The sequence below is a fragment of the Chenopodium quinoa genome, unplaced genomic scaffold, assembly GCF_001683475.1.
Source record: "Chenopodium quinoa cultivar QQ74 unplaced genomic scaffold, ASM168347v1, whole genome shotgun sequence".
Classification (NCBI taxonomy): Eukaryota; Viridiplantae; Streptophyta; class Magnoliopsida; order Caryophyllales; family Amaranthaceae; genus Chenopodium; species Chenopodium quinoa.
The window spans coordinates 6827618-6842576 of record NW_018744633.1 but is presented as its reverse complement, the minus strand read 5'-3'; the positions used below and the strand labels follow the sequence as shown (position 1 = coordinate 6842576).

At 34.4% G+C, this 14959-nt stretch overlaps 1 protein-coding gene across 2 annotated transcripts; it reads right to left on the bottom strand.

The window, feature by feature from the left end:
- Positions 1-4534: 4534 nt before the first annotated feature.
- On the bottom strand, positions 4535-13247 carry LOC110701370. Of its 2 annotated transcripts, XM_021879025.1 has the most exons (15): positions 12798-13247; positions 11994-12056; positions 11439-11867; positions 10431-10512; positions 9523-9581; positions 9289-9345; positions 9082-9176; positions 8595-8674; positions 8071-8154; positions 7777-7893; positions 6453-6538; positions 6251-6357; positions 6025-6116; positions 5866-5942; positions 4535-5422 (listed from the first exon to the last, which is right to left on the bottom strand). In XM_021879025.1, the coding sequence occupies exons 1-15, from the start codon at positions 12948-12950 to the stop codon at positions 4919-4921; spliced, it is 2085 nt and encodes a 694-aa protein (XP_021734717.1). In that variant the 5' UTR covers positions 12951-13247; the 3' UTR covers positions 4535-4918. The 2 variants fall into 2 exon arrangements, with proteins under 2 accessions (XP_021734717.1, XP_021734718.1); XM_021879026.1 differs by lacking the exon at positions 9523-9581 and having other exon boundaries at positions 9289-9350; positions 12798-13246.
- Between the last annotated feature and the right edge of the window lie 1712 nt (positions 13248-14959).

The following is a 14959-nucleotide window of genomic DNA, read 5'->3' as shown; positions in this document are numbered from 1 at the left end:
TTTCTTTGTAAAATTCAGGGATATTAGAGATTTTTCTTTTTACTCCGTAACATTTTTAACAAAGGGAAATTAGAGATTTACTCGTGGTAGATCAGCTAATAATATACAGTATATTAATGAGATTGCCATTTTATTAATAGACTTATGCTTTTTATAATTATGGAGTACGTAGTATATTTCAAACTATACTCTTGTAATGAGAATCATAGATTTATTACCATATAGTCTACAATACAGTATGTGATACTACGCAATTCACGATTTGACTAATTTGTTAACAAAATTTTCCAATTCATCAATCGCAAAATATTTATGGTCAAAATTTACTTAAAATCAGATAAAGTAATGTAATGGAAATTAATTATTTACAAAAGCTAGTTCACCAAATAAATGGAAAATTAAAATATATGTTTACTCTAACTAAAAATCTTCTCATAATAAAATATAATATTAATGGTAAATGCAATACAAGAAAAAACTTTTTGATAATATTTTTACCAAAATTAAAATGATTTGATTTGATTTGATCACCCGCTGATAACTTTTATATAGTAAATACTAAATACTTTCTTATTATTACGTAATTGGATGTTCTCCGTTCTCATATAAATAATCCGTACTTTATAATTAACCCATAGGCAATTCAAAAGTATTAATCAATCATAAGCCTCTAACTATCAGCTTAAGGTTTTGGACCTCTCAATAAATTTATAATGTCGTGTGAAGCGACATACAAGCGGTCAAAAAAGATTTTTTCGTTTCCACAATATTATTTTTGGGAGAATATGCACGACAATTTGAGTGAAGAACAAAAGGAAGAAATAAAGATGAATAAATCAACAGAGGTAAAAGTGCATGATTCAGAGACAGATTATGTTACTGAAATGAACCTGCAGTTGCAGGGTGGAATTGGCACCTCTCGTTGCTGCTTACATGTTCCTAATGAATATGTTGAGCATAGAAAAATTGAAGATGGTGACAAAGTCAAGCTTTCTTTTAATAATAATAAGATAAATATTTCATTTGCTTTTAGAGAATTTGTTTAGCTAAATATAAAAATCTATGTTTTACATTATATTCGAATAAGTCTTGAATTATAATTAAGGCTTATATTTTATCGTTTATATTATTGCTTTATTCCCTTACTACATACAAAGTATACATGACTATGTCATAGTTAATGACATATATTGTGCAATGCGGATGCCATTAACTATGCAATGGTTGATTATCCTTTATATTTGTTATTTTATGCAAGATAGTTAGAAATCCGAAACCTACTAGATTTCGACTAATTCGAATTCGGGTGAGTCACAATCAGGGAAAAGTTTTTCCAACAAGTGATAATTTTTATTATGGTTGATTATCCTATAAATTTATTATTGTTTTATAAACTTTCAATCTTTCTCATGAGAGTCTTGATTCTTGAACAATAAAAGGTTAACTAAACACTATTCTTGTCTTTGAAATATAATTAATTGAGAGCATTCAATTCAACTACATATTATATAGAATTCATAAACAATTAGGTCTTAGAAGACTCATAAGCAAAGCAAAGCAAAAGGGCACTTTTTTGTTCTTTTGGTTGCTCTTTTTGACCTAATTGCACCATTTAGAGTTTAAAGAAGAGCAGAGCAACCTCAAATTAAAGCATACTTTTGTCTTTTCATGCCTTTTAAGCAACATCTTAGTAGTAATCTAATCTTAATTATGCATAGTTTGATTAATTATGTTTCTGAGTTTTATATGTTTCATCTCAATTAAACGAATCATGCATTATTTAGTTCCCTAATCAATACACTAGAACGAGACAATGTATGTATATCTACATCATTATTGCATGACACAATAGCTCTAGAAATAATAGTCCAAATAATCACAAGTTTGGACACAAAAACTCTTAAATTTTGTTTTGACTTATGTTAATTAAATTTCTGGGTAGGGGTCATATTACACTTAGCATTTTATGTTATACATGTGTTAGTAACATTACCTTTGTAAGTCTCTTGTAATATTGTTAATTACATCGAAATATACTCTATATGTGTGGCACCAAATCACCAATCATGCATTATAAGAGAACCTAAATAATTACACTATAATCACATAACATGAACTACATAATACGAGCTAACAATTATTAGATGAAATTGTCGCACACTAATTTACTATGAAAATTAGTTGACCCTATGAAAGGAACTAGTCACTTGCACTATTAGTTTCTGTTAGAAAGTTCATCTAGCTTTACTGTCAATAACAACAGTTTATGAGCAATCATATGTAAGACACGTTCACTTATGAGTCCTTGCATTGTTAAGGGAAAACGACTTTCAGGTCGGTGGTAGAAAACTAGAAACTCACTAAGCTATAATATGACATATTGTACCAATATTGTGTCTATCTTTCTTGTTGATTGGAAATTAAACTACAATGGCAACATGTATTAAAGATTAGCTATCTCGATCACATAATATGTAGTATAAGTAATTGTAAGATACAATAAAATGTTATTCAGATGATAAGCAGAACTATAATTTGTGATTTTGAATGCTTAATGGTGGAATGATATATATCCCTAGACCTTAGGCCCCAACATATGTAGGTGGAACACTCGTAAGAAGTCCAATGATGTACCATATTTAGGTCGACAATAAACTAGTACTTCGTATAATTTTTCACTGAAATGTACTTTTACAAACCTTTTGTAGACTTCAATATACCATTTCATTAAACACATTACCTTTAATTACTTAAAAGTTAAAACTTAGTTTTACTAAATATTTTTTTTAAAACTAAAGAGAACAAAGACCTAACTAAACACGAAAAGACGGTGGAAAAAAAAGAACAAGCTATATAGGATTGGCTTAGTGGCGCATGCTTGCGCCTCTACAGACCTAGTGCATGCTAATGATAACTAATAGTATAAGCAAAGCAAAGAAGTCTCCTACTCTCATATTAAACTAGTCATCTATAACAGCTATTTATATCTAACACAACATAAAAACAATATAGTATAGATATGTACTTATTGTTGGTTACCAACTTACCAAGTATATATATATACAAACCCAATTCAAAACCATATATTAATTACTTTCATCAATTTCTTCTTTAGCTTTTATGTTCAATTTATCCATATCCAAAACCAGCTTTAGCCTCATTACATTAAATTCATATATCTTGTGATAAGAGCATACGAGAAGAAGTTATGAGTGACTCAAGCAGGTGATGAACTCAACACTATTCCAACAACAAAGAAATATGATAATGCTAGCAATTCCAAAGAGATGATGATAGTGTACAAGGAATGCCTTAAGAATCATGCAGCTTCCCTTGGATCCCACTCCACTGATGGTTGTGGAGAGTTTATGCTCCCCTCCGGTGACAACGACGCTTTTCTGTGTTCGGCATGCGGTTGCCACCGCAACTTCCATCGTAAGGAGGAAGTGGAGGTGGCCCACGTGGGTGGCAACAATTATACTTATTTACCATATTGCCACTACCAGTGTAATATTTGTAATATTACTAAAAATCAAGTACAAGAATGTCATCAAAATCGGCGAGGCACGGGCCCCACAATAGTCCAAATATGGGGCCCGCGGCCATGCCAGAAAATTATGGGGAACAAGTAATGTTAGAAGGGATGAAAATGAGTAAAAAGAGGCATAGGACAAGATTTACAAATGAACAAAAAGAGAAAATGTTGAGATTTGCTCAAAAGACAAATTGGAAGATACAAAGGGTGGATGAAGGATTAGTGCAACAATTTTGCCAAGAGGTTGGGATTAAGAGGAGAGTGCTTAAGATTTGGATGCATAATAACAAGTACCTTTTTGTTAAGAAAGGAACTAATGCTACTCTTAATGATCATGATGCTAGTGATTCCTCTAATAAATTAAATGAGTAAGACTACTTAGCTCGATCTGTAATGAGTTTAATCATTCTACGTTCTAACTAAGCTTAGAATTCATTCTTTTAATCACCATCTAGAATCCTTGACACTCTCTTGAATTATTATGCTATTATAGTACAAAGTATTATACTGTCTAAATGTTTTGTGTATGAATAAGATAGTTCAAAATAATTGTTATTTGAGTGATAAGGGGAGTATATGTGCAAGATATCGACTTTTCTAGTTTTTTTTTCCCTTCATACTATCAATTATTTTGAAATTATTCGGGTTGATGTACGAGTGAGTGTTATTAGTCTAATACATTGTTAAATTTTCCGGATTATCATGGAATTTGATTCTCAGGTGCTCTTTTTCAAAATCCTTGAGCTCTAAATATTACATCTTCAGAAAGTGGGAATTAATGCTAACTAATTTAACAGGGGATTGAAAAGTATTGATTCTCAGCTTGTTTTCTTTACAAAAATAAGTATATCATACAAGTATGTGAAATGTGGAGAAAATTGGGGGAAACATGAAAATGTAGGGGAAATTTGACGGATAATAATTGGAAACACAGGTTATGGAATTCAGTCTGAAAAAAAAATCCAAAAATGTGAACTTTAATTTGCCATCAGACTATTGTTTTTCTTTTGAAAGGAACAAGTGACCATATTCTGATATTAATCTATAATGACTTATATTTATAATATTGCATCACAATAGAAACCGTCTTTTTACAGCAATAGTTACAGAAAGATCCTGAGACCAGAGAGGAACTATTTCTTACAAAACCCCTCTGCTCATGGCAAAATTTCCTCACTAAGACAAATTTACCACGATCTCAGCGTACATGAAACATAGCTTCTTCTTGCCTATTCCCTTTCATTTTCTACTCATTTACATTTGAAACCGACATCCGTGGAAGCTTTTCTGCTTCTGTAAACATGATCGATATCTTGATATAGCTCAAAATATGACAGTATTCACCAATTGCCAATTTTACCTTCACCTGCTTCTGCTTCACCACTATTGAGGATTTTCGGCATTATCACTTTCTGGTCTAGAAGAATCTGTATAAAATTGGGTTTGATCCCTCATATCTCTAAACATGGAAAAAAAGGAGTTGAGGCTTTCAGAAGGTGCTCCTCCAAGAATCCATAGCAACAAAGAGCTAAAGGAATTCATATTTCCCGGGTTTTGACCAGCTTCTGGTTGCCGAAGTTCATGTTCAGGGATTGGAAGAGGTTCTTCCCCTATATTTTCATTTTGCTGAATTGCATTTCCCAATTGTTCTTGAAGCCCGGGAACTGCAGCCTGCGCATGGTGTGGCATTGGAACATTACCACCAGGCCTAAGCACTGAGACCCCAGGACCTGAAGCATCCTCCGTATTGGCTGGGCCAGGGTTTCTTGTATTCAACCGGGTGATGTGCAGTGTAGAGGCAAGTATAGTCGAGGAGGTTATGTGGAAATCTGGGTGCTGCTGCATGTGTGAACGACGACTTTGCAAAAACCGTTGTAAAGCAGGGACCTGAATTTAAAAAAAGAAAAATACATAACTAATCCAAGTATGGAAGGAGCAGCTACAAACTGCAAGAAACTAGAAATTACAAGGCACATAAGCATAGCAGATTGAAATTAAACCTATACACCATGGGCTACATTTAATTTCAGTGTCCATAGACTCATACAGCCATATTACTGCATGAATACACAGTTGGTACAACACAAATATCTACAAATTTGTTAAAAGTCTGCATGAATACAGCCACATATTACTTTTCACTTTACTTTTTGTCACTCTTTTTTCTGTGCATAGAGTAAATGTTAATTTTTTTAGGGATCAGTTAGAGAACTTAAGAGAGACAAGCACATAACTATGACAAAGAACAGTAAATTATGGTTTCAAAAATTATTATGCCATCATGTTCACATATTAGCTCTAGGCTCCGAAGGCATCATAAATTTTTTTACCTCAAATCTGTTCCAGAAATACAGGATAAGGTGCATCATAAATGCTGCAGTAGTAGATAAGGCCAAGTACGAAAAACCTGCTAGAAACAAGAGTGCATTAAATAAAACTAGAAATAGGTGAAATGGGAAAAATTAATTGGAATATACAGGTCATCATACCATATGCATACGAGAAGAAGTAAATGTGGAACACCAAGAAATAGAGTAAGAAAAAGCGTGGAAAGAACTTCATTGATATTGGCGTACGAACACTACAAAAGCCAAAAAAAAGTTCAGATGGTTAAAGAGTATAATAAAGTAAAGAAAAAAACGCGCGATAGAGCACATGAATTCCTGAAAATTTTCTAAGAGGGAAGAAGGGAGAAGCAAACAGCATTAGACTTACCTAATAAGGGTAAAAAGCTCGCACAGCCATACCAATATCAACACCATGAAAGCCAGTAATTGGTCATCATAAAATTCAAACAGAAAAAATAGGATGCCTATCATGATCTGTAATGTTGAATGAAATCCATCAGCAGCAAATAGAAATAAACATATTCAAGGATTGAAAATTCTGAGTACATTATAAAATGCAGAATCCTTACAGGCACAAAGACAAGCGATTCAATGACATGAACAAATATCAGCTGGAATGTTGGAAGTCGATGACGCGCATGGTGTTGAAGCTGCACTGCATTCATATTGGAGAAAAAATGTTACGTGATTGTTACCTGTCAGCCATGCCATAGGGCCTTAAATATTATATCAAAGAGGAAAGAGAGCCAAAAGTACAGCAGTGGCATTTCTGAAACCAGAGTTATAAAATTTCTAGTCAATCTAGCCTCAAAATTTCTAGTCAATCTTCAACTAGACTCAATATAATATCTGGACACTGGTGAAGGAGCCGGACAGAATCACACATCTAAGCATCTAACCGCTCAACCCTTTTTTCCTCCTTTGTTAGTTTTCTTCTCACTCTTTCTCGCTATCAAGCACCAATAACCAAAAGGCAATTTGATTGTCTTTACATCATCAATGTCCAGACTCCAGACCTTGTTGCTTGCTGCAGTTTTACATTGTTAAAGGTTATCTTTGCTTCATATCTCGAGCATCATAACCATGGTGAAGCCATTGTCACCTGCTTAAACTGGCAACCATTAATTTTTACTACATTCTACAGCTCCCATTCAAGTCTTGAAGACCAAATCCCATCCCATCCCATCCAGACCCCCACCCTCTCCCCGCATCATCCGTTCTGTAACGGTGACTCGCCGCGATAGAATGTTTATTAACCCACATCCATTTAATATTTTAGTATTTGATGATATTTAGTAATTTACGTTACTCGGACTCTTTCATTTACCTCACGTGTCCGTGTCGACACGACTCGTGTCGGACACCGACACTTGGACACTTCATTTTTAACTAAAAACAAAACTTTTTTCAAGAAAATGGGCGAGTCCGATACTTGGACACCCATGTCTAATTTGACACTTCATCCGAGTCCATGTAACATAGGTAATTTTTTATCACCAAATATGTTACCTGCTTTTAATATGATAAATATGGTTATTTTATGTTCAAAGACTACTTTTTTTTAACTTAAAGACTATAAACACCACTTAAATCCATTAATGTGACTTTTTACAAATAATTCACACCGCGTTTTCCGCGACCTGTTTTATTCGTCCGTGACAAGCCGTTCCCGCGATAACGCAACCATTACCACGATCACGACCGCATCCGCAATTTTTTTTTTTACTATGGTATAGACACAAGTATGACAAAAGTAGTTCATTAACAGGTAACATGGCTTTTAAAAGAAATAGATCTCAAGATCAACAAGCCTCCAGAATCAACAATGAGCCATATGCCAGTAGTTGATGTACACATCTTGCAAAATGTATATAAAGTTGAAAGCAAACCAACCTGTAAATTTGAGCATGCGAGTTTGTGTCTCTCTCAATGTAAATGAAACTGACATGGTCGTCGTGAAGAAAACAAAGAGTGACATCATAAGCACCCCACACTTAGTCACCAGATAATCTGCAAAGAAACAAAACAAGGCATATGAACCAACAGATATTCAGAAGAACAATAAAAATTACAATAAAAAAATATATATTAGGATCAACATAATTAATGTAACCAAGCTTTTAGGAGTTCTCTAGGATTAGGAGTAAATATATCAAGACTAGACTTTGATTATCACAGAAGACAAACCTCCAAAAGTAGCAGAGCTTTTTGACGGCTCATGGGCATAACTGAGGTTATAAAACTCCTTTGTCTGATAGTTATATAGGTATCCTGCAGAGAATTTATCATGTAAAGACTTCTGCTAAAAACACTACAAACTGTGAGAAAAGTAATGTGACAGTTCATAATACGAGCACCATTCAAATCATTGCTCATACCCCATACCATTTAGGGTGAGTATTAATTAGTTATTGATTGGCATAGATGTGAAAATAATTTATACCTACATATGCCACACCCTGAAAACAACCTAGCAAGATTCCATCATTAGCAAGATCCAGATGTAGATGACTTTACTGTTACAAGTTTACAACTTGATACTAGTGAAGACTGGAGAAGCTGCCTCAAGATATTCACAGCTAAAACATGAGCTCTATGCCCAAATAATAGTCCTTTAAAATTGTGCGCAGGTATTAAGGAGGAATTACTTATTGCATTGGTATTGAAATCTGAACAATTACATAACATCGGTAGTGTATATTGAGTTCTACCTTGTCCAGGAGCATCTAGCAAACTGTTCATCAGAATAGTGTCATACCCCACCACTCTATTTATGAGAAGTTGTTGCCACCTGAAAATGTAGGATTATGTAAAGCCAGGTGAGCACAATATAGCAATAGATTGGAGCAACAAATCAAGGAAAAAGGAAGGGGGGGGGTAAGGAGATGGAGGAAAAAAAAAAGGAGGTAAAACAAACTGTTATCACCCTGGTTTTGAAGCCCACAGTCCAATAATATTCAAAGTCATAGCATATTAGCAGTTTAGTCACATGATACAGAATATAGGTACATTATAAAGTAATAATAATTTTAATACAATAAATCCAATGTTGCTCATAATGTCAATTGAGTACGGGTACATACGCATCAGCACTCAATGGGGGAGAGAACTTGGGAATAGAAGCAAATAAAAAATTAATAAAACAGAACAAGAGTAAGGAGAATAAAGAAGCTATGAAAAAGATAGAATAATAATCACCTGTTACCAAAGCAGGGATGCCGAGCAGATATGCTTATGTTAGCAGTCCGAATGTTATGACGAGATTTAGCTTCTTCAGGAAGCAAGAAATACCCCTAAAGATAGACGACAGATAACAAAGATTAGCAACTAAGCAAGAAATTACCTGATTTGTTCTAAATTTATAATACAACGTAGAGTGCATAAGAAAAACGAAACTGAACTCACCTTTTCCATAGTATAGAGATATGACGGTTCAAATGCTTTGATTTTCCTCTCAAGCCACTGCACTGAGAAGGTTAGAGTAACTTAGAATTTTAAAAAACAGGAATTATCTTCTTTATAAGAGACATGTCAATATGTTAAGAGCTTAGACATGCCCCTAAGATTCCATAGAATGCTACTGTAAGGGAAATTGACCAGCAAGACATGACAAATACATGTAAAAGATGATACACCCACCATTTCATGCGTCATTTTCGCCTTTTGAAGTCTAACTTTGGCAGCTAATTGCTCAAGAACTATATAGATTACAAAAAAGTATGTTTAATAATGATGTTGCAACATTTATACTTAAAATATAAAATGATATTATCCTTATATACTTCCATAAACCACGTGGAGTAATAACTTCTACAGATAAATATTGTGAGGAAAGTAATGAGCAATTTGAAATAGAGCATTGATTTGACAAGAAAATTAATTCCTATAGTACATTTTCAACATAAAACTAAACATTCTACAATTTGTTTCCAATCAATAAGTAATCAACACTAATGATGCGTTCTTTAAGATGGCTTTCACTGAGTTAAATTGAAGTGGCTAATACAACAATTATGTTTTTACAAACATTTTACTCATTCTACTTCATCTTTAAGAAGCCAAACCATATAAAAGATATTACTTCAACTCTCATAAATACTCAACCCCTAAAGGCATTCACTTTCAATTGATAGCGTTCAGCATTTTAAACCTACTTACCTAGGATAATGTTATGTAGCTCCTAATATAAGTAATAAAAACATAAAAAGACTCCCTTCTTGAAATATGTCTATAATCTTATACAAGTGCTTATTTCTGAAAGGGGATTGTGGACCAACACCAGTCAGGAGTCCTCTATGCGTGAAATATGCTATGCATTTGAGGGAATGATCTTATTGTTTTCAACCTTGAAATACTATATTGGAGACACACTATAGGTGGGTTATACATAAGAAAAGGAAAAAATAGTTCTCTAAAGCTTCACATCACCTCCGCTTGAAACTTCCAGTTATATAACGAATGTTTTTAATTCAAATGACTGAAAAAGACTCTGCAAGCAAATTGAGTTGGCAATATCAGGCTAGCAGCTGAAGTAAAAATCAATCTACCTGCAAACAAATTGAGCCTATCCAAGTGCAAAATACGCAGCCACTTAGGAATGTCAAGATTCAGGCGAATACCTGCAACGTTCTGTACTTGAAATCCAATTCAGCAACATAAAAAAAATGTTTAAACTCAAAAAGAACAAAGACACAAACATTTAAAGGAAACTGAAATGCATAATTTCAGGAAGAGTTGGCCTATTTATAGAAAAGACCATCAACCATATATGTGCCATAGCACTGAACGAAATATGAATATATGACTATAGGAAATTATAAATTATGGTTTAATTTATTTGATTGATTTTTTTTATTTTTTTTAATTATCAAAATACATGATATGTACATAATAAGCTGTCTGCATTATATTTTTCACATATCTTTCTAACTTCTCTCACCACTTAGTTACAAATTATTCAATCTTCCATCAGAATAATTGTATATTTGTATGTATAGAACTAGAAATATTGAGCTATAAAATTATACATATGACAATGGAATGCAAACTTAGGAGTCTAATAGTATTAAATAACAAGGAAATATTGCAATCAAGCAATAGGTATATTAATACATTTAGCAATTGCTCACTGAAAAAAAGCTAGATTTATGAAATCATCAAAAACTTGTAGAAAGTTTCCAGCTCCAATTATATAAAAATTAAAAAATATTTTTGAAGCCCTCGATCATGAATTAGAATGGCAAAGGTGCATGAAGTTTTCATTAAGATGTTCATACAAATATATAATCAAAGCATATAGCATGAGATTTTGACCTTATTTTCAGCTCTTCAGATTATCAAACAAGATTTCATCAAAAGACATATGAAGTATGTCACAACTCACAAAATTCCATTAAAATCATATGGAGCTTTTAGGCCACAGATAGCAAAGGTCATATGCTAATGTTACTAGAAATTAAAGATTCACAGGAACCAACTGAAATAAAACTCCAGGTAGACGCACAAACATTTAAAGAAGCAATATATTGCACCAGCAGAATCAACAAAACACATACCCAAAGAGTTCCCAACAAACGTGTCCCATGTTTCCAGATAAATGTTAGACGTCTGTGCCACTTTCTGAAAAAGTGTAAGATGACTGCTCTTGCAGATTGTTTTGAAAACATGGAAAAGGTCTCAGATGGCTCCTCTCTTTCAACTCTACCATCATTGGCAGCTAACTTTGAGCCCCTCCCATCAACGATAGTTTCTGGCTGTGTTTCAGAGTATTCATAATAATTTTTCCAAAACTTGAAGTTCAATTTTCCCCTCCTAGCACCAGAAGTAATCCAACCAAACCAGTAGTTCACGGCAAACAAGTTAAACTCGTCGTCATGGGCATCTGGCTCTCTAGGTCTAGGTTCATCAATAAGAATTCTTCCAGGAGATATATCTTCAAAATTCGGTTCAGAATCTTTTTGAATTAGCAGGCCAATTCCAGTAATCTGCATCACCAGTTTGAGCATACATCACAAGGGCATAAGCAAAAAGGAAAAACTGCCTACATTCAAAGCAAAAGTAGATGGTTTTTTTAGTTAATTTGTACAGCATAAAATACCAATATTTATCACCTTGACGAAAATAAGCTGTGCTTCTGTTGTTTGCACTCCAGAGAGTTCACTGGAACAGCCCGGCTGCATAATTTTAAAATCAAAAGTCAAAGACATACAAAACCAAGGATACCAGTAGATCTTGATTCAATATCGGCAATGAGGTTGTACTCCCATCATACTGAACAACTTAAAGCACCAAAGCAGGACTTTGATCCAGCACATACAGGTTCGGCCATTTTCTTGATCAAATCACAAAAGACATACAATAGTATCATCTTTTCCTAATTCTATATGTATAAGCTACTCCCGCACAACAGGTGCCTCAAGAACCTGTCTATCTCACAATTACTCCCTCTCCGAAAATGATCAACCAAATTTTATTTGAAAAGCCTCGAAATAATAGGCCACTTTCTAGCTTTAGTAAGCTACAATTCGAGTTCAACAGCGAAGAACAGTCATAGTGTAGTCACTCACTTAATTCTGAGAAAGAACTCCGATCAAATGTGGCATATTATCTAGGCACGGTCCGCCGGTCCGGACAGATAAAGTATACCATTCCAATACAAAGTGAATTGAATTCAATCCATTCATTTTATTAAAACAAATGCAAAGATAAACTTAATCGTATCATTTAACCATGCACTAACTTAAACTGAATTCAATTTTTCCAGAAATTCCAGAAACAATCAAAGAATCAGAAACTCAGAACACTACTACAGAATTCCTACTTAACCGATTACATAAATTCAACAAACAGTTCATGTAGTTCAAATTTAATCAAATTATGAAAAATTGAGCTTAAAGATGAAGGAATTTGCTAACCTGCTGAACAAAATTAGCGTGCATAACAACAAGGATAGCGAACAAAGTAATAGCAGAGAAGAGATAAAAGTACTCAAGAGCAGTTCGAATTCTAAGCGTAATCATCTGCGAAAACCTCTCCTGAACCCTAATAAACGTTTGTTCAGGATCCATTTTACAGAAAATTCAATCAATTTTTCCCCAAATTGTTACTGAATTATGAGCTAGGGTTGCATCAATTGGATGATGGTATAAGCCCTAAAATCATCGGAAAATGAAGGTGGATTTGTGATCAACAATGGAGGAGAGAGAAAATTGAGGAGGAAAATTGGGAGAGAATCAAGGGTTTTATTAAAAATTAAAAAAATCTGGAAGTTGAAAATTCAGAAGAGAATGAAAGAGAGGAAAAAGAGGGGAAGTCTGACCTCGGAATGTGATTGCGTGGCGGGTAAGCCCACGAATTGCACGAGATCATTTGTGTTTGTTTTTCACGGTTGCTAAACACAACCTTCACTTACTTTACACACCCCCCCCCCCCAAAACCCAATTATGCCCTTACCTTCTCATATTCTAATTCTTTTGTCTCTTCCCTCTCTTTCAACATTCAGTTAAATCATACACCCAATTCATATAATGCCAATGGAATTTCATAAATTCTTTTCAAGCTAATTATCATAAATTCGTGACTTCGTCATCTTCGCTACTAATCTTTCATTGTTGTGGTAAAGGTAACTTCACAATCTCCCTCATTTTTTCAATTAATTTTAGGGTTTATTTTCTGGGTTTTTTGCGCTCGAGTTTGACAATTTTGGGGCTTTAGTGTTCAATTGCATATGGAGTGTTAGTTTTTGTAATAAAGATCAAGCCAAGTTGATAGCAATTTAAGTTAAACAAAGAAGGTCGGAAAAAGAGTTTGTTCATAAGTGTATAACTGATTTCTAGGTCGGGGTTTAACACTTCTAATTAATATTAATCAGTTTCAATGGGTTCAGTTGAGTTTAAGGTTTTAATCAAATTACCACTAGAAGAAAAAGTCTTATTTGCGTCGCTCATTTATAGTGTATTTGCGTCGCTTCTATGAGCGACGCAACTACTCGCGACGCAAATGACTTGTCGCTCCTAGGCGCGACGCAAATAAGAGTCGTTTGCGTCGCAAAAGCAGCAGGTGAATGTTGATGCACATGTCATGGCTGGTAATGGTGTAAGCTTTGGGGTGGTTATAAGAGGAGCAGCAGGTGAACTGATTGCGGCTGTTGTCAAGAAGATGGATGTGTGCTGGTCTTCTGATCTGGCAGAAGCAGGAGCTGCAGCATATGGGGTGAATATCGCCACCAGACTGGGGTACAATGACGTGGAGCTAGAATGTGACGCGCTAAATGTTGTTCGAGCTGTTAACAGTAAGCATACAGGAGTTGCCCCAATCTACTTGTTTTATGAGGATTTTATCAAAGCTAGTCTTGCTTTTAATTGTTTTAAATATACAACCAACACATACCATTATAAAGTGCTCAGATGACTTTAAAAACCCAAGTGTTATAATCCGTTCTGGAGAGCTTTTTCCGTCTTCAGCAATTAAGGGTAGAAAGGTCAAAGATTGGTCCACTGCCCAACTAACAACTACAACATTATATTTAGTGGCAATGATGAAACCCATATCAATCATACTCATCCAGTGAAATTTTGGTGCTGGTCCCACGTAATGTTGAACGGAATGCAAAGTCCTCTTACAGTCACGTTCCCCTAATACATCAAAATACAAGGTATATCTATTTTCAATTTCAATAGCTAGTTCATGCCTCACGGTTGGCCATCGATGTTCATCCATCGAGCAATGGCTCTATACCCACAATTTCCATCTCCAATAACATTATGGATATACTGAACGAAAGGCAGAATGGGCAAAGGTAGATCATCAGCAAATGGAGCAACATTCATAGACAGACCTTGGAAATTCTTTGAGGATTTAACACTTTTATTAGAAGAGACGTGTGTAGGAGATTTTCCACGACCACAAGAAGAAGACATACCACGTCCAGGAACAGAGGCAGATGAAGAAGATTGTCCACGTTTTAGAATATTTGTTCAGTGTACTCCCAATTGCATGGGTCTCTTTTTGTAGAATTATTCTTTGTTGATGGACGACCTCTGTTATTTTCATTACACTCTGGCTCTTTCAAACTTGT

Excerpts from the sequence above, each read along its gene's own strand:
- LOC110701370 (XM_021879025.1), bottom strand. The coding sequence starts at position 12,950 with ATGGATCCTGAACAAACGTTTATTAGGGTTCAGGAGAGGTTTTCGCAG. Across the intron at positions 12,057-12,797 it reads ACGCTAATTTTGTTCAGCAG|CCGGGCTGTTCCAGTGAACT; the intron begins GTTAGCAAATTC and ends AAAATTATGCAG. Across the intron at positions 6,358-6,452 it reads AATCGCTTGTCTTTGTGCCT|ATCATGATAGGCATCCTATT; the intron begins GTAAGGATTCTG and ends TCAACATTACAG.